Raw genomic sequence first — 22,932 nt, forward strand, 5'->3', positions numbered from 1 at the left:
GAATCTAACATGTCATAATGCCAAACATAAAAACTTACATTAAAATTTTTCAAACTGGCTTTCCTACCTTCACAAAGCACTTATACATAGGAACAGATTGAAATACATTTCATCATCAGCCAAAAACTTGCAATTCCCCATCAAAGCAAAAATGGCAGCTCCTTCATTCATCTTTTCTATCCTTCTTCTTCTTCAGCTTCTCTTTGCATCCCTGCCCCACCATCGCACCCTCACTTCCGCCGCTGACGGTAGTTGGCAACTCTTGCAAAAAAGCATCGGAATCTCCGCCATGCACATGCAACTCCTTAGGAACGACCGCGTGATTATGTTTGATAGAACCGATTTTGGACCATCTAATTTGCCACTACCAACAGGGAAATGTCGCAATGACCCGACTGACACGGCTCTCCAAGTGGATTGCACAGCTCATTCAGTCGAGTACGATGTTTTCGCCAATAAATTCCGTGCTCTCACTGTCCAAACCGATGTTTGGTGCTCTTCGGGTGCCATCATGCCCGATGGTAATTTGTTCCAAACCGGCGGTTTCAACGACGGTGAATGTCGAGTCAGGGTTTTTAGCCCATGCAGGATGTGCGATTGGAATGAAATACCAAATGGATTGACGGCTAAAAGGTGGTATGCAAGTAACCATATATTGCCCGATGGGAGACAAATCATCGTTGGTGGTCGAGGACAATTTAATTACGAGTTCATCCCTAAAAACATCGTCGCTAATAAGATCAACTTGCCTTTCTTATCGAAAACTAACGACAAAGGAATCGAGAACAATCTTTACCCCTTCGTTTTCCTCAACGTTGATGGAAACTTGTTTATTTTCGCCAACAATCGTGCTATTTTGTTCGATTATGTGAACAACATTGTTGTCAAAAAGTATCCTATGATCCCCGGCGGTGAACCTCGAAGCTATCCGAGCACTGGTTCTGCCGTTTTGCTTCCATTAAAGAACTTGAAAGCTGCAGCCATTGAAGCTGAAGTTCTAGTATGCGGTGGTGCTCCTAAAGGATCCTACCTTCAATCTTTAAAAGGTACTTTCATGGCTGCCTTGAATACATGCGCTCGGATTAAAATAACCGACCCGAATCCAGAATGGATCATGGAGACTATGCCTTTAGCTAGAGTCATGGCTGACATGATATTGCTTCCAAATGGAAAACGTTCTACTCATCAACGGTGCCGGTTCTGGGACAGCAGGATAGGAACAGTGTCGGGACCCAGTGATACGAGCCAAGGAGGTGACACTCAAAGGGTTGTCTTTCCTAGTGGTCCAATCACTCGAAGCAAGGCACGACAATTAAAATCAAAGATGAATGCTTTTGTCCAAGACTTTGTTGCAACAAATTTAATTCATCATGTTCGTGACATTGATAAATACGGGAATGCAATTCACTGGACCAATCTTGGAATAGTAAAAGCCCATAAATTGGTGGATTAATTTTTTATGTATCTTATTATTATTATTATTTACTTAATTCTCATTGGTTGGGACACATCATTTATGAGTTAAGTAATTTTATTGGTTAGGTTATTATTTCTTTATTTTCTTAGATAATTTTAAAGAGTTTTATTAGGATTCAATTTCTCTTTAAAGAGTTTTTATTAGGATTCAATTACTCTTGAAAGAGTTTTATTAGGATTCAATTACTCTTGTAATTTGCCTATAAATAGGCTTGTTTTCTACACATTGAGGGGAATAAAAAAAGAAGAGTATTTGTTTTCTTTCAAATTTGTGTGAGGCAATTTGTTACTTTTCGAGGGTATTTCGGAGTTGCAAATATTCAAATTTCTTTTCCGTTAATCGGTGTTTCTAGAGGTTCTTCTTCTAGGGGTTTCGTAGGGAGCCGCTCAATCATTGGCGTTTTTGGTTACAAGTTAACCAAGGGTTCCATAGGGCAAATCTATCCTTTTTATTTATTTATTTATTATTTAACTAATTTTATTTATTCTCGTTTTATTTCTAATTTGTGTTTCTCTTGTGTCTAGATCCGGGTTTCCGCATCACCCAGTTTTGAGTCCAGTCTTGTACCAACCTGATAACAATATCGGCTCACGGTTCGAGGTCTAAAACCCGACCACCATCCCTCGTATGTACCATTCCATGGTGGCTTTACTTCGTGATGGAAGAGTTTTAGTCGGTGGAAGCAATCCCCACGCGTTTTACAATTTCACCGGCGTAGTTTTTCCGACCGAACTAAGCTTAGAGGCATTCTCGCCAGTGTACTTGGACGCTAAATTCGACAACCTGCGACCAACTATCATTGCTCCTAAGTCGATGTCAGGGATCCGATACTGGAAGAAATATACGATCCAAGTGGTGATTAATAGCGACAAAGTGGATGAAAGCTCGGTGTTGGTGGTAATGTTTGCACCAGCTTTCAACACGCATTTGTTCTCCATGAATCAAAGGTTGCTTGTTCTAGGGAACGAAAAAGTGACAGCGGTGGGTAACTCGACGTACAATGTCGAAGCAACGACGCCGCGGTCAGGGAATGTAGCTCCGTCAAGATTTTATCTATTGTTTGTGGTTCATAAAGGTATTCCAAGTCAAGGCATTTGGGTCAGGTTGCATTAAAACTAAACGAAACATGAAAAAAAATTACAAACATTCATTAAAATTTCCAAAAGTAAGGTCTATGATTTGTGCTAGAGGGGCTGATTGATCCAAGTTCACTTGTAAGACCAGAAAAAAAGAATGTTGGTGCTTTGTATGTATTTAAAGGATTTGATGATGTAATCAATATGTAAATTTTTTGTATTATTCTTCAAAATATAAAGATGGTTCAATAAAAAGAGGATTTTGTTGTTATTAATTTAATTAAAAATTGGGTAAATATTAGAGTGCTGAATCAGATCCCTATAATGTACACGTGGTATGCACTTTCACCTCTTTTTTTAATACAGTAGCAGCCAAAAACAACGAGCAAATGACCAACGGAGCCACCACCAATATTGAATTTTCAAAAGACAGTGTGGTTCGATCATCGATGACCAATGAACAAATTGACTGGAAACATTATAGTACCGGTGAGGCCGTCGATCAAATTATAAAACTTTAGCTCCTTCGTTTTGGGAGACCAAGAATTTTAAACGAGGTTGACTCAGCGGGAAGGAACACAGTGAAGGTGGGCTGCCATGGAACTCACGACACCAACAAAGCTCGAATTCTATGATCAAATGTTGAAGCTTCAATCCAAAGCCATACTCGTTCATTACTTCAAGGTCACTTCTTTACCCGATTTCCACTCTGGGGTTTTTTTATTTTTTCCCCATTCATTGATGAGAATCGATTATTTCCCTCTTTTTTGATTATGGGGTGGTGGTTTTTTTCAGGGCGATGATGGAAGGAAAGCTTTGATTTTAGATAACACAATTTTCCATCCACAAGGTGGTGGTCAACCTTCTGATACTGGTTTCATTTGTGTTACTGATTCGAACCTTAGATTTTGCGTTCAAGATGTTCGATCAAAAGACGGAGTGGTAAGTTTACTTGTATAAAGTTTGCAACATTAATTTTTTTCCTGTTTTTTAAAGAATAAATTTTTGGTTTTTTTTACAGGTGTTCCATTATGGAGTTGCTGAGGATTCTAGTATGGAAAATGAATTAGAGCAAGGAAAAGGAAAAGAAGTGATTTTGCAAGTGGACGAGTCACGGCGGAGGCTGAATTCTAGGTATTTGGTATTCAAATTTATGTGATTTTGAAGGTTGCTTTGTGTATATAATTTCAAACTTGCTATGAGTTACGGTTTTCGTTGAGGGATTTTCGACTATTTCGGGATAATTTTATGGACCCTTCAACGGGCCAATATTGTTCCTGGTCGATTTGGGATTTTGTCTCCCTATTCTGTTGAGAGCCCGAGTCAATGGCAGGGTTAACAAAGTGGGAGCGCCTCCTCGAATCAAACTGCACGACCACAGCATGAGCTTCCTGTGTTTCATATTTTTACTATTAATTAGAAATCAAACAACTAGATTATGTAGTGGCACTGGCTTAACTCGTTATTTTTCCTTGAGGTACCGAAACATGCTTAGGCGTAGGAGTAAGATCCTTCAAATATATGAAAAAACGTAGAGAAACATTGAGCATACCTTTGTTAAACATGCATTCATATCCAACACATTACCCCTAAGTCCGAGCTACATGGTTGTCTGTAACAGATTTCGGGAAGTTGTATTTTCGGTATACAAGTTCATAAAATATTATTCATTTCTTGAGATTTGCTGGTTCAAGTTCATTTTGGGAGGGCATAAACTACTGTTGTTGTTGAGCAGGCTGCACTCTGCTGGGCATTTGCTTGATGTTTGCATGAGAAATGTTGGTTTTGCGCATTTGGAGCCTGGGAAAGGCTATCACTTTCCGGATGGGTATGCATTTCGTACCAGCATTTGCAAATTAATTAATAGCAGAACTGCTATGAGCATCTTTCTGCTGAATCTTCCATTTTGATGTTCATAAGCGAAAACGGGTGCTTAGAACTAGCATTCATGAAGTTTGTTTTTATTTCTTTTTCCAGGCCCTTTGTGGAATATAAGGGTACTGTTCCACTGAACGAATTGCAAAACAAGCAAAGGGAAATAGAGATAGAAGTTAATGCCTTGATATCGAAGGGAGGGAAAGTAAGTATCGTTTAGATTAGATCTGCTTTGTGAATTTTAGTTACAATGCAGAGCGTTTTGTAAGCTCGTCCCCATTTCTTTCAGGTTAACGCCACGGTACTACCATATCGAGAAGCTGCTGAGCTATGTGGTGGTTCTCTTCCTGATTACATTCACCCGGTAAGTGGCGGTTATAAAGCTTACTTTTGGACTGCATTTGTGTCAAACACCGGCAATGACTGGAAATCCCATGGAAATTCGGAATCGGATTCTTTTCGTTTGCTAACGGTAGCCTTATTTTCTCATCCCGTCCAGGGAAGCAATCCTCGTATCATAAAATTAGGGGACAACCCCGGTTGCCCTTGTGGTGGCACCCATGTTTCCGATGTTTCAGAGATCTTAAGTATGAAGGTATACATCATCAATTTGCTTCACTTAGAAAATGATAATTTGATTAATGATCCCCATGTTAGTGAGTGTCAGATATAGGTATGTGTCAGGCACTTGTATGCTCGGTTTTTTCATATGTTTGGAGAATCATGCCCTCTCGTACCCATATCCGAATATCCGTTAGATACGAGTGCTCAATTCCATTGATATGTTTGATTTAAGCTGCAGGTCTCTCAAATTCGCACTAAGAAGGGAATGACAAAGGTGTTCTACACCATCGGCACCTGACATAAACGGCATGAAATGCTTTTGTTGGGTAAAAGTATCATGGAGGCTCTTATACGAAGAGTCAGATTGCATTTTGCCATCTTTATTCAATAAATGGATAAATTATTCTTTATACAATATGCAATTTGACTCCTAGTACAAAAGTTCTTATGGTATTTTTACTGCTTTTATTGATAAAAGTATTATTGCATATATCAAATGATGTATATCCCTACCATGAAGTTGGAAAAATTAATTCAATCATGTCACTAATAGGCTGCTTGTTTCTGAATATTAAAGTTGGAAAAATGTCTTGGTCCATTCTCTTTATTTCTCTGCAACCGTAAGGCTAAATTGAAATGTTCAATATAGGGCTAACCCTCGGTTGGATTTTCGGTTTTTAATTGAATCCTTTGAAAAATAAAGAAAATATAAATTACAAAAGAAAGTAAAAGAAATTACCTAACAATGAAAATGAATAAATCAAAAGTAGATAAAGTTTTAAATTTAATCTTTGAATATTTGGTTTTTAGTCTCGAAACTTGTCTAATTTTAAAACTAATTTAAACAAAACAAAAATTAAAATGTTATTTTATATCTGTTTGTGTCGACGTGAGCTAGCAAGTTGCCTGTCTCTCCAATGACTCAAAGAGACAGTGAAAGTTTGATCTTCCCAAGAGGTCTTTTTGCTACGAATTTGGTATTTGAATATTATTTGTACTAGTGCTTTGAGTTATGAAATTATGTAAATTCAATTACAATAAAAATGGGAATTTTCCGAAATGATGAAGAGATAACAAATGAATTCATTCATTTCTAGTATAAAATGATCAAGCAGTAAGAGTAAGAGGGGATTGGCCGAATATTCAGGTTTTTTTTTTAGAGATAAATTTACTGAGAAAATCTTTTGTCAACTAAGCAAAATGAATTATATCTCAGAACATGGTCAACTATAGAATGATTTTGAATGCTAGTAAACAAGTGGCTATTTATATACATACATATATACAAACCCAAAGAAAATGACGGCAATGGAGCTCAAATGGGACTCTGAAAAACGACACGGTAAATAGTGAATCTGACACGGGAAAAAAATGAAAGGCTAAAACCAGATTCCTCCAAAATTTAGCAGACACCCGTTCTTTCTTAACCATCCAATTGTTTCAGATTCTCCATTAAAGCTCCTTCTTTTTGCCTTGCTTTCCCCAAAGTTCACACCTTTGTTCACTGCCCCTGTTGATACTTATGGTCTTTTTTCTGGGTTTTGTGAACTTCTTCTTCTCTTTTAGATCATAAAACTGAGGTGGGTTTTTTCTTCTTTTACTCTGTTTCCTTCAAAGTTTTGATTTCTATCACCATTTCAATGCTTATGATTATGTTTTCCTCATACCCTTCTTGTTGATTTATTGTCAATACATTATGTTTCATTTCGATTGAAGTAAGCCTTTTTATTTATCTGTTTCTGCTATTTTATTGCTGAATTGGAGGTCTAATATTATATGTTTAGCAGCCTATTCCAACTTGGGTGTAAGAGTCTAAATACGGGTATTTATCCGGGTACGATTAAATTTATTTTTGAAGTTTTTTAATATATTTGAACCATCACAGATATTGGATACGGATACTTTAGTTTTTTGTTTGGACTTTGTTGAGGGGTCAGCCCTTTTTCCGCCGAGCAGTCGATCATATTGTGTCCAGAGACTCTACACTAGGTTTTATCCGAAGGTTTTATCTCCCAATGATTTCGTGGAGTTTGGGGGAATCACCAAGTAGATATTTAGCATTTTACCTCATGCCTCTATATGGCATTAGTGGGTAAGAATACTAATACTTGGTTAAATTAAGGAGACAAAATCCGAGAATAAAATCGAGCGTAAACACCTCGAACACAATGCCTCTAATGTTTGAGGATCCGATGGCCTGCTTGGGGAACTAAACTTCAAACACCTAAAAGCGAGCCGACCCCTTAAACGGACTTTATCTTGTTATTACAAGGCTATGCTCTTTTTTCTTTTATATGAAACTTAACATAATGAAGATTTTAATGGTTATTTTTCGTATGTTTCAGCCTATATAATGCTGGGTGAAGACATTAATGATTCTGAAGGGGAGATTAAGGTGAGTTTCGGCTATCAATGCAACGGTGGCGGAGATGGTATTCCAAGTGGGGCTGTGAAAGGGGTCGAGTCCAGAAGTGACATACCGAGGAACGGTAGTTTCTCGTGTTTATCTGGTGCTGCCTTAAGTGCCAATGCTACATTGGCCAACACAAATATCTGCAATGGTCTAATAGGATCTGATATTCTTCCTAGTCTAGATTCCCCTAACTCATTTCGTAGGGTTCTGTCTTCTCCATCTCTTTCGAGATTGGATATATTGTCATCTTCCCTACAAAGCAGTATGTCGAATTTAAGTTGTAGTCCACCGAGTCCGGTCGGTTCATACGAAACTGATTCGTATATGTTGAAAACCATGAGTGTTCCCACTAGAAGTGATAGTTTCCTTAATGCTGTTGAAGTTCAAGTGGCGGGTGGAGCTGCAGGTGAAGATCGGGTTCAAGCTGTTTGTTCCAAAGAGAACGAATGGCTTTTTTGTGCTATCTATGATGGCTTCAACGGGAGGGATGCTGCTGATTTTCTCGCTGGGACGTTATACGAGACCATAATGTTTAACTTCAATTTACTCGACTCAGAATCAAAGCAGTATGTTCCCAGTATCGACTCTGCAAGTGATGAAAGCTCGTATTCGGAAATGGAAGTGTCTTCTCGTTCATTTAGGAATGGAGTACTTGATATCCTTCATCGAGCTTTAAGTCAAGCCGAGAATGATTTCTTGTACATGGTAGAACAGGAAATGGAAGACCGTCCCGATTTAGTTTCAGTAGGATCTTGTGTTTTGGTTATGCTTCTTCATGGAAATAATTTGTACACGCTCAATTTAGGTGACAGTCGAGCTGTATTGGCAACATTTGATGAAGGAAACGACATGGATCAGTCTGGAAGATTAAAAGCTATTCAGCTCACTGATAGTCATACCGTCGATAACGAACTTGAAAGAACTAGACTCTTGAGTGAGCATCCTGATGACTCGATGCCCGTAATTGCTGGAAAAGTGAAAGGAAAATTGAAGGTCACTCGTGCTTTCGGAGTCGGTTACTTGAAAAAGGTCAGCACGGTTTGAATATATGCCAAATACGGGTATTTAATGAAAATTATAACATCTTTGTTATTCATTGCAGAAGAAACTGAATGATGCATTGATGGGAATTCTTCGAGTTCGAAACCTCATTAGCCCCCCATATATCTCCACCGAACCATCACTAAACGTGCACGAAATATCGAAATCTGACCACTTCGTAATAATTGGCAGCGATGGTTTATTCGACTTCTTAAGCAACGAAGAAGCAGTGAAGCTCGTCCATTCTTACATCTCGAGCAATCCTTCTGGAGATCCTGCAAAATTTCTCGTGGAACAGCTTGTAATAAAAGCGGCTCATTCTGCAGGTAATTATTATCTTTTCTTCTTTGACGTCTTCCGTTCGTTTTTTGAACATTTCCATTCACAGGTTTCAGTAAGGGAGAATTGTTGAACATTCCGGCTGGTAGGAGGAGGAAATACCACGATGATGTTACTGTTATCGTGATTATTCTCGGAACGAATCATCGAACTTCAAAAGCATCAACCTGTATTTGAATCTTATGTATTTCATTCAACAACCCTAAATCATTGTATATATAAGCTTGAATTCAGATAATTTTCATCTTGATTTGTTGTAAAACAAATTTTGTGTCACTTAAAATCATGCATTAGTCTTCGGTGTATGTTTACAACAGTGCAAGTGATACAGCTATGCTCGTAATTTAATTTACTTGGATTTGATTATATGATCTAATTATGAATTTCATCCATTCTTTACATTCCCATCTCCTCTTCCTCCGATACCAGTTTTCAATTTTTTTAAAATTGATTTGATAATCGAATTAATCAAATCATCAATTCGCCAGTCCAATTAAAAAATTTTGATTCAACCATCGATTCAATTAAATTATAGCCAATTCAACCAAATTTTTAGTCAATTCAACCGGTTATCGATCTAACCAGTTAAAAGTCACTTTTCAAACTGATCTCTTGGTCGATTTTCAATCTAGTCTAGTTCAAACAACCCTGCCATTTTCATTTTCGTTTAAAACTCACAGACCCGAACAGAGCTTGGAGCCTCTAATTTGAAATCTAACTTCTTATAATCCCAATTTTCCCACGTAATAAAAAAAGTAAAATTACCGTGGAGGCCCTATATTAGGAGTCAAAATATATTTTACTTCCTTTACTCAAAAAATGAGCAAATTAGACCTTATATGTTAAAACAATTATCTATTTACACTGTTAAAAACTGACATGAGTGACAATAACCAAAGAGTTATATGTGGTGAGCTCCATATGTCTCTTACTACCGTATAAGGACCAATAATTTACTTTTTAATTTAACGTTGAGTGACTAATTTACTCATGTTTTGAGTGAAGAGGTCAAAATACAATGTGACTCCTAGTACAATGATACTTCTACCAAAAATACCCAATGCTCCAAAAAATGCAATGTAAATTAAATTGTCAATACCATATATCAATTGGAACATATGAAAGACTTGGAATTTGTAACCTAAGAAACATGATAATATAGTTCAAAACACAAGAATGGTCATTTTCATTCATAACCAACCTAGTTCTCCATTTCCTTGCCATTTTCCTTTATGGCTGGTGTTTGCATTTCCTCGTCTTTTGCTTCAACCTTGGGTTGTTCTTCACCATCTTTAACACCTTCTGAAACATCCTGCAGCTGCAAAACACTACTTTTTGATATTTGAAAGAACTTGATAATAGCAGTACCAGACATGTATTTGTATATGACGCTCGTATCCCAAGTCCGAGTGAAACATGGAATGCAAAACAAAGGTTGTTAGTTAACTTACCCCCAAATTTCTCAAGCTTGCAGTAACATCTTCATGTTGCTGGTGGAGTGTGTTCCTTAGATCTTGAAATTCCTTATTTCACAAAATGAAAACATTCTAGGTAAGTTATCTTCCTCATTCAGAATGAAATACAAGAAGCAACTATATAACATGATGTCTGAAACATATTCAGACAACAGATACCCATGTCGGGCACGTAACTGTATCCGACACTCGCGTCTAAGTCCAAGTAAACAAAGGAAGCAAACACTCACCGTACGGAGTTGATCAACTTCAACATTAAGTGTTTTCTTCAGGTCTGTAAGCTCCTGCAAGAGGCATGCATATCAGCTTATGAAATAAACAGCAAATAAGGCAGGCATTTATTAAAAGTAAACCTCAACTGCATTTCTTAATTCAATTGCAGCTCCCATGTTAGGAGTGAGATTACAGTTTCCTTTTTTTCAAAAATGAATAAATTAATTTTTATATATTAGATCAAAGAACAATCCAGTTCTTCTGTTGACTAAAAACTGATCCCTGTGCATTAGGGTACGCGTGACGTCACATTAATTTTTAACTGTACAGATTTCAAACCAGGTTTCAAAGCTATCTCTTCGGCAATCGAGGTTAGCGTGTTAGAAGTAAATGTCGGACACGAGTACTTAAAAGAAAAATGAAAGAGTCCGAAGTTTCCCCACACTTTGATATGTCATTTCATGGTAAAAGATCCATTAAATTACCTAATTAGCTTGAAATGAATCAGAAAACCCAACAGATTTCCTTTCCAACTCTAAACCCTTTTCTATCACGCTATGATATAATCCCAAAAAGGATAAACAAAATAAAAAGCAATGTAGAGAATCCATTGAAAAGAAAACAAGAAACTTAAAGCAAAAATGTACTTACATCGCGGTAAATTTTAACTTGGGTATCCAATTTTGATCTCCAATTTTGCAGATCCTAGCGATAAAAATTAAGATAAACAGCTCTTTTCTACTCGAAATTGAAAAAAATATATAAACCAAAAAATTGTAAAAAAAAAGGGGATATATTTTGCGTAATTACCATTTTCAATCCTTGAATTCTACTGAGTAGCTCAGCCCTTGATTCATTCAATTCCTAAAAGTCACCAAAAATTACAATTAGAACCTAAATGAATCGAATCAAACTATTTTTTCTTGAAAAAAAGAAACAAATAATAATTAAATACAGAAAACAAATTAAAAATCTAAAACTTACAGCAATTTTTGAGCCGACGGGAGTGTTGTTCTCCTTCTTCTGTGAAATGGGTAAACAAATATTTGGTTAACATTTCTAAACAAAATCCAAACTTTGCAGAAACCTAAAAAGAAAACAGAACTTTAAGACTTCAACTACAAATTTTTTTAAAAAAAAATGAAATTGAAGAAAGTACGGGAGCTAGAGGTGCAGAGATGGGAACAGCAGGAGTTGAATCAGATGATGCCATTTGCAACAATTTAGAAACAGAGATTGTTATTTGATTGATTTGAATTCAAGCTTCGTTTTTTTTTTCTTTTTTATGTGTGGAGATGGGAAAGAAAAAACTTCCTTTTTTTCTGTTCTTTATGTTAAAGAAATGGATTTTGATTTTATTTTATTTGAACTGAAATTTGAAATTGATAAATAGGGGAGTGTTTGGGCGGGGAAATTTATGAAAGGGTTTCTTTAAGGGATTTTCACCTTAATTATTTAAATATTTTTTTATTTAGGTCCTAAACTCGAATGCCACATCTAAAATTTTTAGGATAAATTACATTAATAGTCACTTAACTATTAGTATATTTTGGTCACTTAATTATGAAAAGTTACAAAACAATCAATTAACTATTAATAATTTTCTATTTTGGTCACCCAACAATTCAATTTTTTTGTCACCAGCGGACTAACATACAAATGAAATCACCCAAAAATCAAAATAGTTTGGTGACCAAAAATTAAATTTACTAATAACTAGTTGATCATTTTGTAACTTTTTATAATTAAGTAACCAAAATAATTAATAACTATTAGTGTAACTTATCCAAACTTTTTTATATTTCTTGTGTAGTTTTTAAAATTTTATAAAAATTTTAAAAATTTCAGAGCAACAATGTTACTTTAACCCTTTTTAAGATAGTAAAATCGAACATTTATCTCACCGTCATTATCCAAACTATCATTCAAATTTTAAATTGATCATTAAATTTTAAAACATTCTAATTAAATCTTTAAAGTATCAAGCGTGCATTTCATCAGCCTAATCATCCGATTAAATGTCAAATATCAATTTAAATCTAAAATGTAGTATTTATAAAATATGTAAATCAAATTATAAACAGTTATATTTATTACATATACAATGTGCTTAAAAAACAATGCATATGTTTTAAACATGTTTAATATCAAGTTTGAACTAACATTTAATGTTTATGGTCAAATTGGCAAAAAAAGTTAATTAATTTAATTAATACAATATTAAGAATTTAAGAATTCAATTAAAATATTTTAAAAATTAAAAATAAATTTAAAATATCAACATTAATTTTTACACTATGTAAATGGATCCCTACCTTTAAAAATATATTTTTAAGTTTTATTTTAGAAATAAATTACAAAAATAATTAAAAAAACAAGAATCTAGAAAGTTCTATTACTCATTCACAAGCTACAAACAAAATCATTGCTTTTGCATGCTTTTCTTTGTGTAATTATTTAATATTCCTCTTTCTTTTTTATTTATTTATTTTTTAAAGTAACAAAAATAAAATAATCAACAAGACAAAATACTATTTCTCTAGTCTCAATCATTTTCCCACTTTAATAAATCTTTCCCTTTTCTTTAGTTAAATTAACTAGAATAATCCCATTTTGATTTCATAATTTCCATTAATCTAATTTCAATTCCATTGTTTTTAATTTTTATTATTTTTAAATATGTATTTTTAAATTTAATGCCAGTTTTTTTTGTTAATATGTAATTTTACATCACTTATTTTTAAACATGTAATAATATGATCACAAAAATGAAATTTTAAGAATTCAAGATTAAATTATATATTTTTATGAGAGTTAAAATATAATCATATTTTATAATTTTTAAAAAGATTAAATTAAAATACTATTATTTTTGAGAGATCAAACATAATTTTATTATATATTAATTTAAAATTTTTTAAATTTTGAGGGTCTAAAGTAACAATTTATTATTTTAAGGAGTCATGACCCCCACATGTCCTCTTCGAAATAGCTAAATTGGGATTGAAAATACATAAAGAATAGGAATTAATAAATTACAAAAAAGGATTAAACTCACACAAAATGCAGAGCAAAGAAATGGCAGACTCGGTCTTAAAAATATGAAAAAGGGAACATTAACGTTGTAGCAGAACAAGCAAAGCCTCCTTGTCTTTCTCTGTTTTGTCTCTGTGATTAACTTGTGAGCTAACTCAGTTTAGCTCAAGAGAGAAAAACAATGAGTCAGGAAGCGTTTATTTACAGCTTCGTTGCTCGAGGAACAACGATCTTGGCCGAGTACACTGAGTTCACTGGAAATTTCCCAGCAATCGCAGCTCAGTGTTTGCAGAAACTCACTTCTTCCAACAACAAGTTTACTTACAACTGTGATCACCATACCTTTAATTTTCTTGTTGAAGATGGTTATGGTAATTCCCAGAACTTTGATCTTTTTCTTTATTTCTCTGTTTTTTTTCTCGAGAAACAAACAGGATTGTGGAAGGTAAAGCTGAATTTGGAAGTTAAAGTTGGTAGATCTAGCAAAATTATTATAAAATGGGATGTGGGATTTGCTGGGTTTTTGTTAAAACACTAGAAAGTTAGCTTCTTTTTATTGTATGGATTCGTTTTATTCTGTTTGGTTGGTGAGAAAACTGAAGAAAATGGTGGTGTGCATATAAATATGTGTATCAATAAAAATTGACTCAATTGAGATTGAATTGGAGAATATATAATCAACAATTCATAAATATATATATGCATCTATATTATGTTTTAATGGATTTCATTAGTTTGCATGCCCTTTTGGATGTTTGTTATATGCCATTTCATTAACAAAGATGTGTTGATTAGAAAAAATTAACATGAATTAAAAACTCCATTCATTTTGCTGTAAAAACAGGCGCAACTGATGTACAAGGGCCAGTTTTTAATAGTAGAACTAGATGAAATTTTTAACAGAATGGCACGTTTGTTTTTTGATCTAACATAGAGGGATTAATTTGAACCTTTTTTAATAGAGGGGCAAAATATAATCTGACTCCTAATATAAAGGCCTCCATGCTACTTTTACCCTCTAGAAGATTAAAATTTTGGGAGCTCATGTTGCAAGTTTTTCAATTTGGTATCTATAATGAAAGGGTATGGGGAGGAGGGGAGCTTCCGATATCCAAACAGCACGACTGTTTCCGAGCGAAGTTGCACTCACTTGTGTTAACCGAAGCCTATTCCGAACATTAAGGTTACTCCAAATGCTATAACTATCAGTGATGCTAATAAAGTTACCACTGTTGTATGCTCAAGTATCATATACCAGTTCTTAGCCGACACCAAAGCTAATGAGGCGCTTTTCTTATTGCTTCCTCGATCGGTAACCCTCGAGGCCTTAAGTACATGCCTTTCATTGTATGCAGTGTATTGTGTTGTTGCAAAAGATTCTGTTGGAAAGCAAATCTCTATAGCATTTCTCGAACGAATGAAAGTGGACTTCAAGAAACGATACGGGGGTGGAAAAGCCGATACAGCTATGGCCAAAAGTCTCAATAAGGAGTTCGGGTTTGTTCATCCATCCAACTGATGAATTGGTAATCTTTTAATTAGTTTACATAAATATATATTCTTATTTTGTTGAAACGAAACATTACAATTCTCAGGCCGGTTTTGAAGGAACACAAGAAATATATCATTGAACATGCTGAAGAGATTGAGAAGCTATTAAAGGTGAAGGCTCAAGTTTCAGAAGTTAAAAGTATAATGTTGGAGAATATTGACAAGGTAAGTACTTTTACTGTTCTGTCTCGGGTGAATTCGCATTCTTTTCCCTTTGGATGTTCCGAAACATGATTGTAACATAACTGGAATACTGGAATTTCTATGATCATATAATCAGATAAAAGATGGTCTTTGAACAAAAGGGTGCCTGAAATGATACTTGAACTATGGTTTTAACTTATCGAGCACCATTGGTTACCTGCTGCGTTTCCATGACTTTCAATTCTACATCTCAGGCAATCGATAGAGGAGAAAGCCTAACAACTCTGGCTGACAAAACTGAGAATCTACATGATCAGGTAAACCCCATTTTCGAGCTCTATCGAGAAATTTTTTATATGCATTAGATTTCATATTATCGTGTCCTTTCTTCAGGCCCAAGCTTACAAGAACCAAGGGACGAAAATCCATCGTAAAATGTGGTATCAAAACATGAAGATAAAGATGGTAGTTCTCGGAATCTTGCTACTTCTAGTACTCGTAATCTGGGTTTCGGTTTGTCACGGATTCGATTGCAGCGACTAGCGACATCCAAAGTAAAGCTTGTGACACGCATATATATACCAAATGAGCCATTCATCGATTGTGTTTTATTTCTTACCATGTTTTCTGAAACACCAAAAACTGGAACAGGAAAGTGCAATGATGAATGTACGACACAAAAAATGCACTATCATTAGGCCTGCTTATAGAGTTGAAAATCTTTATGCAATATAATATTTGGCTCTTAAAAAGGAACATTTAGATACCATCTTTTAAGGGACCTGGATTTTAACTTAGCAAACAGATGAGAATTAGATTTCACATTTGCTTCATTCTTAAACTGTTAGGTTGAGAATTTAAAAAAGAATGTTCTTAAGGTTGTTTTAAGGTTTTTTTTCTTTTTGAGGGGTTTTATTCAATTTCCCCTCTTATTCACTCTGCTATTTTGCCACACGGGCAGAGATGGGTGAAGTTAGGAATTATTATTGGGGTCGGAATAAATTAAAAATATTTCGGGGGTCAGTTTAAAATGAATTATTTATTTTTGCATAAAAGCCTTATATACATATTCATTTAACAAAGTGCTAAAAGATCAAATTGAATTTTTTTAAGTTTCAGAGGGGGCTAAAAGTGAAATTAGATTATTTAATCTAGGTCAAATTCTGCTATTAGTCCTTTATACACTGCATAAGTTGTATTAATCTCTATAATTTAATCTGGTCAGTTTTAGTTTATCTACTTTTTCTAAATTTAAAATTTTAGTATTGACCTAAATGGTAGTAGTTAATTCTATTTGGTTAGGTTCTACTATTAGTCTTGTATCATGTGCAAAGTTATAAATTTAGTCAGTGTTTTTCATGTGAATCATTCTTAGTAGTTATACTTTTTGAATTTCTAAATTTCAATCTTGACACAATTAATCGCCATTAAATCCGTGAATTAACCTTTTCATGAATAATATATGAAAGTAACAAGTTGAAGTTGTATTACGCATGTGATAATATGTTTACTATATCAAATTTAAAACAAAAACCTACGATTTTGTCAGAATAGAAATTTGAAATTTTGAAAATTACACAATCGAATTGAAGTATAGAAACTAATAATGGAATTTAAGCTTGGAAAATGTTTTGTTAGCATGTGTACACTTGGCATGCAAATTGGGAACCTAGGAGGGGGCCCTAACAAATAACTCGGGGAAGAAATAAAAAGAAACGTTGCCATTGGTCCACTTGAATAAAACAAGATTGAATTTAGACCAATTTCTCATATACATATTATATATATATATATATATTTTCAGACATGTGCATGCATGTCTCATTTGTTTGTCAAAATGGTAACACAAATGCTCCCTTGCTTCAACAATTGTGGTTCATAAATTCTTAACTTGAATTTGCTATATATATGTGTATATATATATTCTCTGGTTTAGAATTTTAGCTCATAGATGGGGTCTCTATCCATTTCACAATATTGTGGTTTACATTGTTGATATTAGAAGTATGATTTCGTCCTTCAATTATATTTATTTTTTACATTTTGGTATTTAAACTTTTCTTAGTTTCATTTTAATATTTGAATTATCGTTTTTGTCATTTTTTTTTTCAAAAACTATCAACATTTTATAAGAATGCATCAAGTACTCAGATGTTATGTTCTTATCAACATTTTTTTTAAGGTAAATCAGAATGAAAATAATAGTTCATATATTAAAATGGGAGAAAAAAATATTTAGATATCAAAATTGGAAAACGAGTATATATCAAGTGTTAGATCGTGACACTAGCCTTATTAGAATGCCATAAATGTTAATTGAGTATTAACTCGGTTGAATTGATATTCATAATTTTAAGTAAACTATAAAATAATTAAAAATATATTTTACTATCGCACACAAAACAAATATATTGAAATTAAACTTAGGTACATTAATTGTATCATTTGAATTAATGTAAGATCTATTAACTCTCATAATTCTCGATCCAAGAATTTATCAAAGTGCCTAAAGAAAACTATGGTAAACAACATTTATTTATAACACATAAGGAGAACACCGATTCGCATCCACATTACAATAATTTATATAGAAGCATAACACAAAGCAAAGTCACACCAAGCAAACCATTTTTAAGTACATTAACTTCTTTTAACCTTAAACCGCTTTTGCAGTACGATGTTACGATGGTTATTTTATTGTTTTGTTTCTCTTCATCGTCAATATAACTGCAATAAATGCGATAGCGACAACAATTATATATATTGATCTATTTTGAAAACTAAAACTCATATATCACAATACTATAATCTTAAAAACAAATGCATGACATAAAAGATACCAAACAAGTAAAGATAAGATGAATTTTAAGACAAAGTAGAGTGCACTATTACAAGCACACACTTCATTTTTACATATCCCTAACTTCAAACATGTTCCGATTTTTTACGACGATATCGTACATGTGAATGGACTTGAACTTGTTGAAATCTCTAGGGAGCGAGATCAGATGGACGGTGGACCGTTTGTGAAACTGAAGAAGATCAGGGTCATCATAGTACCTCTCCCACCCAAGAGACAATAGCTTAGACTCGAGATCTTCATAGCAAGTGATCACTTCGTTGGAAGGAACATGTACGAGCACCTTGCGACGTGCACTACTCGAACCTTGACGGTTACCATCCAATGGCTCCGCTCCAGGGTTCTCGACCAGACGAACCACACCGTTCTTGAAAACCCAAACACCCGACATTCTTATTTTTTTAACAAAGGCTCTTAAGGAAGTGATACATGGGAGGTGGATGGGATTGTAAGGTATATATACACACATATGTGTAGGTGAGTTGAAACGAGGCCTTGAGAGAGAAATAGAAGAAAAAAAAAGGCTATTAAATTAAGGTTAGGGTTGCAAGGGACAAGGACACACAAAATATTGTACCATGGATGTGGGCATAACAAGATTGAAGGGAATCCCTGTTTCTTTTTTTTGTTTTGTCTTTTAAATCAAACCCCACCATGGGAATCTTTGTCTTTGTTTTTGTCTTCTTCTTTTTTTTTTCTAAAAAATAAAAACGTATTGTAAGTAAGTGAGAGTGAGACTGGTTCTAGAGAAACTTAAACGAAAATGAATTTGTACTTGTATGTAACATACTTTTATATATATATATATACACGGATTATCGAGTTACATAGTGACAGGTAGGGGTTTCCTCTCCAAAATTGAAAATTTATATTTTAATTTCCTAAATTTTATAAATTTATATATTAATACATGATAAAGTTATGGTTTGATCTTAAAAATAATAAAATTTAGATTTAGTCCTAAAAATAGTAAAAATATAAGTTAATACAATAGCAAAATCATATTTTAGCTCTCATAAATAGATTTTTAACTTCACATTGGATTGTACTCTCAAATAAAAAATTCGGATTCAAACTTTAAAAATGATATTATTGAGAAAGACAATTATAAATCCAAAAACCTTAATCTTTATATATTATATACATACTGTGTATATACAATATAAATTCTATTTGTAATAATTGAAAAAGAAAGAACCCAAGGTTTATTATATTATGCAAAGTCACCGATGGTTTATATATAAAAATATGTATGTATATGCCACATGAATAAATGCTGTCTCACCATTGAAAGTCTGATGGAATATTGGTTTTTCCTTTGAAACAAAATTTCGATAGTTGAAATTTTAAATTTTACAAATAAAATTAAAAGTTGACAAATATTCATAAGAATATAGTAAAATATTAAAAAATATTTTTTAAAAAAACACGTATCAAAATTTTAAAACTAAATTTAAAATAAAAAAATATATACTAATAGCCTATTATAAATGTATGTAGGCATATGAAATTTCTTTTCTTTAATATTATATAGAGTTTAGGGTATCTTTTTAGGTTTTTGCATCAATTTTATCTCTTTTAATTATTCGGATAATTATTTTCTCCCCTTAAATCTATTACATTAAAAAGAAAGAAAGCTACTTTCCATTATCAATTGAATTTTCAATGCCAATATCATATGCACAACAATTTTTTTTCCCCGAGATTATGTAATATTTGGTAATCACATGAGGTTTTTGAATAAATTTGGATTCACGTAGAATCCAACTTAGATGCAAAGCCAAAATATTTTTCTAGGGAGGTTGAGAATTTCATTATTTTTTAAAAAAATTAAAATTTTACAGAATTAAATTAAAATTTTATCATTTTTAAGATCAAATTATAATCTTATCATATACTAGAAGTTCATAAATTTTGAAGGGCCAAAAATAAAACTTCCCCTTTTAGGGGGCTGAGGCCCTTACTTGCCCCAGTGCTACCCCTAGATTGGGTGCAAAACTCTATCCATGCTGTTTTTTTTTTCTAACACCGAAATTCAAACCTAAAACATTACTTAAAAGACATTAAACTCCTTATCACTCGACCCTATAAAAATCAGTATTTTGAGTAATATTTATTATTCACTTTCTTTAACAATATTGTTAGCATGTATTAGGAATATGAATATATATGGCACTTAATTATATCATTTTCTCCTTGCAGTATTAATATTCTCTTTTTATTTCAAGAATTATACAGAATTTTGGTTACAATAATGAAAACAAATATTAATATTTATGAATCAAGTAATGTTATTTATGGAATGGAATTTCCAATAAGGGAGATGGTAAGGGTATGAAATATGTTTTGTAATTAAAGGATTGATGTCCTTTTCCAAAATTTGTGAATGGTTTGTATTAATACAATGATGAATAATGTTTAGGGGGTGGGACCAAATTGGAAGATTCTCTCAATATTTTTCTCTAGTTTTGTTGGGGATTGGAGAGTTCTTTTGCGTTGGGACTTTTATCTTGTGGGGTTCTCATATTTATTTATTTATTTATTTTAATTTTGTAAGCTAGACTAATATATATATATATGATGCAACTATTGGTACATAAATCTCATGCATCATTAGTGAATAATAACATAACATATCATCAGTAAATAGAATTAAAAATAATAATGGAGGGCTTATAAATAAATAGTAATAACTTTATTTAAACATAATCAAATAATAAATGTTAAAACCCTGAAATCTAAACCCTTAACCCCAAGATCTTAAATCTGGAGTTATTAAGATTTATTTATAATAGTTATGATTAATATTTAATCATGTTTAAATAAAATTATTAGTAGTTATTTATAAGTCCTTATTTTTGTTTAATTTAAAGATGATTAGTCATGTCATTGTTTACTCATGGTGCATTAGACTTATACATAGACGATGCATTAATGATTATTCCTTAAACTATTATTATATATCTTATTTATTTTTTAAAACAGTTTTATAATTTTACTTCTTCAAATAATAAACTTAGAATCAGAACCCAAATTTGGTGAGTACAATTCTTTTTAAGGTTGCACTACTTTAACATCAATTTCATAGAAAAAAAATAATTATATTAGGTTTATTAAAAAAAGGTATTAGCAATGTTGATTTGATGGGATTCATATATATTTTACTATTACAATCAATTTATTCGTAAATAATTATAATGTAAATTTAAATTAATAAAAAATCATAATGAAAGAATTGAATTAAACAAAACTCACCCATGACACAAAGATTAGTATTAGGGAATCACACATAGTCATCATGCATGGTTGCAGGAGCCTGGGCCATGTTTGATTAAATTGAATAACATCCATTTAGATAAACCATTCCTTTAGTTTTTGAAGCAAATGAAAATTTTATATTTTTGACCCCTTTCATTTAAGTATTTAAACACCAAATTTTCAACCTTAACCTCTCCACAATTTTATAATTTTATCTCAACCCCTCCAAATAAAAATGGTAACTTCATCCTTGCGTAATAAAAATGGACTCATGTTGAATAATATTATAAAGAGAGTTAGAAGAAGTGATCGGAATTTAAATAAAATTATTTCAAGCGATTATCATATATCCCAATTGGCCATATTGAATCATGTGTGACATGAACATTTCCTCACATTCTCAAAGTTTCGTTTCTTCCCCATCATTCAACCACAAAAAGTGCAACTTTAAGCTTTTCTTTTTCTTTTTAATTTGCAAAACTAAAATGAATAAAAAATTAAAGTACCTGGTTTTATGGTTCCTACACAAAGCAGAAATCCGGAGGACTGTCGATGAAGAACAACATTGAAAGCACGTAAAAATAAATAATTAAATATCAATTAAACACATTTTTAATAAAAAAAAATATTCATATTCAAATAATAAAAATAACATTGTTGAAAATAATAATCACCAACTCCATAAATCTCGAAAAAATAATACTCATAAATTATAATATGAATACAGAAAAATACATTAATTAAAATAAATAAATAAAATGAAAAGATTTTAACAATCAATTCACCCCAACCAAACCCACAAACCATGAGGCATGGGAGTGTAAGCCTTTTGGGCACAAAAATTTTGCTTTAATCCAGCATCATGGTCACACCATTGGTCTACATACAGTGTCTGCAAACACCCTCCTCCTCGTGACACATGGTCCTATAAATAAAAGTTAAAATATATTATACATTTTTATACTCTTTGTAATTTTAAAATTTAGTTTCTATAATTTTATTTCTAAAAGTTTAGTCTTTTTATTTTTCAGATTTTAAAATTTAAATTCAATTGTTAATATTATTATTTTTTTATTAAACTTATTGGTATGACATTTTGAAATTAAAAAAATACTCACTTTAACAATATAACTAAAAGAAATGACGTTGTAATGAACCTGAATTTAACAAATTAATATTAAATTAAATTTAAATTTTAAATTCCTAAAAATTAAAACATATAAATTAAATTCCGAAGTACTGTAAAAACTTACAGCATTTGTAGCCTAAAGCGAGCATTGGCCTTCACACTTCACATGATCCAAGATCTCCTCCTAACCCTACATTTTTTTCCCTTCTCTCTCGTTCTTTTCTTTTGGTTTATTTATTTATTTATATATATAATTTATTTGTCATTTTCCTTAAAGAAATTCATCTTTTTATTGGACCACCATCCAATTTTCTCCACCTATTTTCCTTCAAGAATTTACCATATTAACCTAGTTGTAGGTATACTTGTTGGCCCACTAGTGCTTCGAATTATTATTTTTAAAATAAAAATTATTTTTTAAATAGTGGTTAGAATTACAAACCCATCTAAACACAAATATAATTAAGGACAGAGATATTAA

General features: G+C 32.6%; 5 protein-coding genes and 1 pseudogene across 13 annotated transcripts; 4 read left to right on the top strand and 2 right to left on the bottom strand.

The window, feature by feature from the left end:
* The first annotated feature begins 142 nt into the window (after positions 1-142).
* Positions 143-2,748, top strand: LOC107931424 (aldehyde oxidase GLOX-like; annotated as a pseudogene).
* Positions 2,622-5,561, top strand: LOC107931493 (alanine--tRNA ligase). 6 transcript variants are annotated; one of them, XM_041101437.1, is made up of 8 exons: positions 2,622-3,237; positions 3,349-3,495; positions 3,575-3,687; positions 4,175-4,381; positions 4,531-4,633; positions 4,718-4,792; positions 4,928-5,023; positions 5,225-5,561. In XM_041101437.1, the coding sequence occupies exons 1-8, from the start codon at positions 3,151-3,153 to the stop codon at positions 5,288-5,290; spliced, it is 894 nt and encodes a 297-aa protein (XP_040957371.1). In that variant the 5' UTR covers positions 2,622-3,150; the 3' UTR covers positions 5,291-5,561. The 6 variants fall into 6 exon arrangements, with proteins under 6 accessions (XP_040957371.1, XP_040957372.1, XP_016718885.2 ...); XM_041101438.1 differs by having other exon boundaries at positions 5,231-5,561; XM_016863396.2 differs by having other exon boundaries at positions 4,289-4,381.
* Positions 5,562-6,201: 640 nt separating this feature from the next.
* LOC107931492 (probable protein phosphatase 2C 40) lies at positions 6,202-9,151 on the top strand. 3 transcript variants are annotated; one of them, XM_016863395.2, is made up of 5 exons: positions 6,202-6,572; positions 6,777-6,826; positions 7,338-8,434; positions 8,508-8,772; positions 8,835-9,151. In XM_016863395.2, the coding sequence occupies exons 3-5, from the start codon at positions 7,346-7,348 to the stop codon at positions 8,960-8,962; spliced, it is 1,482 nt and encodes a 493-aa protein (XP_016718884.1). In that variant the 5' UTR covers positions 6,202-6,572; positions 6,777-6,826; positions 7,338-7,345; the 3' UTR covers positions 8,963-9,151. The 3 variants fall into 3 exon arrangements, with proteins under 3 accessions (XP_016718884.1, XP_016718883.1, XP_016718882.1); XM_016863394.2 differs by having other exon boundaries at positions 6,780-6,826; XM_016863393.2 differs by lacking the exon at positions 6,777-6,826 and having other exon boundaries at positions 6,205-6,572.
* Positions 9,152-9,865: 714 nt separating this feature from the next.
* On the bottom strand, positions 9,866-11,876 carry LOC107931398 (uncharacterized). Of its 2 annotated transcripts, none has more exons than XM_016863276.2 (7): positions 11,633-11,876; positions 11,458-11,496; positions 11,284-11,337; positions 11,125-11,178; positions 10,491-10,544; positions 10,237-10,308; positions 9,866-10,103 (listed from the first exon to the last, which is right to left on the bottom strand). In XM_016863276.2, exons 1-7 carry the CDS (start codon positions 11,684-11,686, stop codon positions 9,987-9,989), a joined length of 444 nt encoding a protein of 147 aa, XP_016718765.1. In that variant the 5' UTR covers positions 11,687-11,876; the 3' UTR covers positions 9,866-9,986. The 2 variants fall into 2 exon arrangements, with proteins under 2 accessions (XP_016718765.1, XP_016718766.1); XM_016863277.2 differs by having other exon boundaries at positions 9,866-10,113; positions 11,633-11,830.
* Positions 11,877-13,498: 1,622 nt separating this feature from the next.
* LOC107931392 (vesicle-associated membrane protein 724) lies at positions 13,499-15,960 on the top strand. The gene is made up of 5 exons (XM_016863271.2): positions 13,499-13,880; positions 14,865-15,006; positions 15,105-15,225; positions 15,459-15,521; positions 15,598-15,960. The coding sequence occupies exons 1-5, from the start codon at positions 13,691-13,693 to the stop codon at positions 15,745-15,747; spliced, it is 666 nt and encodes a 221-aa protein (XP_016718760.1). The 5' UTR covers positions 13,499-13,690; the 3' UTR covers positions 15,748-15,960.
* Positions 15,961-17,973: 2,013 nt separating this feature from the next.
* On the bottom strand, positions 17,974-18,573 carry LOC107931434 (flowering-promoting factor 1-like protein 3). Its single transcript, XM_016863308.2, has one exon. The coding sequence runs from the start codon at positions 18,531-18,533 to the stop codon at positions 18,114-18,116; it is 420 nt and encodes a 139-aa protein (XP_016718797.1). The 5' UTR covers positions 18,534-18,573; the 3' UTR covers positions 17,974-18,113.
* Positions 18,574-22,932: the final 4,359 nt, after the last annotated feature.

Source organism: Gossypium hirsutum, chromosome D09, assembly GCF_007990345.1.
Source record: "Gossypium hirsutum isolate 1008001.06 chromosome D09, Gossypium_hirsutum_v2.1, whole genome shotgun sequence".
Taxonomy (NCBI): domain Eukaryota; kingdom Viridiplantae; phylum Streptophyta; class Magnoliopsida; order Malvales; family Malvaceae; genus Gossypium; species Gossypium hirsutum.

What these genes read in the sequence shown, in the direction of transcription:
- LOC107931493 (XM_041101436.1), top strand. Translation starts at nt 3,151, where the DNA reads ATGGAACTCACGACACCAACAAAGCTCGAATTCTATGATCAAATGTTG. An exon ending in TACTCGTTCATTACTTCAAG is followed by an intron (nt 3,238 to 3,348) that starts GTCACTTCTTTA and finishes GGTTTTTTTCAG; the next exon opens with GGCGATGATGGAAGGAAAGC. An exon ending in CGGCGGAGGCTGAATTCTAG is followed by an intron (nt 3,688 to 4,174) that starts GTATTTGGTATT and finishes TGTCTGTAACAG; the next exon opens with ATTTCGGGAAGTTGTATTTT.
- LOC107931492 (XM_016863395.2), top strand. Translation starts at nt 7,346, where the DNA reads ATGCTGGGTGAAGACATTAATGATTCTGAAGGGGAGATTAAGGTGAGT. An exon ending in GAGTCGGTTACTTGAAAAAG is followed by an intron (nt 8,435 to 8,507) that starts GTCAGCACGGTT and finishes TATTCATTGCAG; the next exon opens with AAGAAACTGAATGATGCATT. An exon ending in AAAAGCGGCTCATTCTGCAG is followed by an intron (nt 8,773 to 8,834) that starts GTAATTATTATC and finishes TTCCATTCACAG; the next exon opens with GTTTCAGTAAGGGAGAATTG.
- LOC107931398 (XM_016863276.2), bottom strand. Translation starts at nt 11,686, where the DNA reads ATGGCATCATCTGATTCAACTCCTGCTGTTCCCATCTCTGCACCTCTA. An exon ending in TCTCTGCACCTCTAGCTCCC is followed by an intron (nt 11,497 to 11,632) that starts GTACTTTCTTCA and finishes CCCATTTCACAG; the next exon opens with AAGAAGGAGAACAACACTCC. An exon ending in AAGTTAAAATTTACCGCGAT is followed by an intron (nt 10,545 to 11,124) that starts GTAAGTACATTT and finishes TGCCTCTTGCAG; the next exon opens with GAGCTTACAGACCTGAAGAA.
- LOC107931392 (XM_016863271.2), top strand. Translation starts at nt 13,691, where the DNA reads ATGAGTCAGGAAGCGTTTATTTACAGCTTCGTTGCTCGAGGAACAACG. An exon ending in AGTCTCAATAAGGAGTTCGG is followed by an intron (nt 15,007 to 15,104) that starts GTTTGTTCATCC and finishes TACAATTCTCAG; the next exon opens with GCCGGTTTTGAAGGAACACA. An exon ending in TGTTGGAGAATATTGACAAG is followed by an intron (nt 15,226 to 15,458) that starts GTAAGTACTTTT and finishes TCTACATCTCAG; the next exon opens with GCAATCGATAGAGGAGAAAG.
- LOC107931434 (XM_016863308.2), bottom strand. Translation starts at nt 18,533, where the DNA reads ATGTGTGTATATATACCTTACAATCCCATCCACCTCCCATGTATCACT.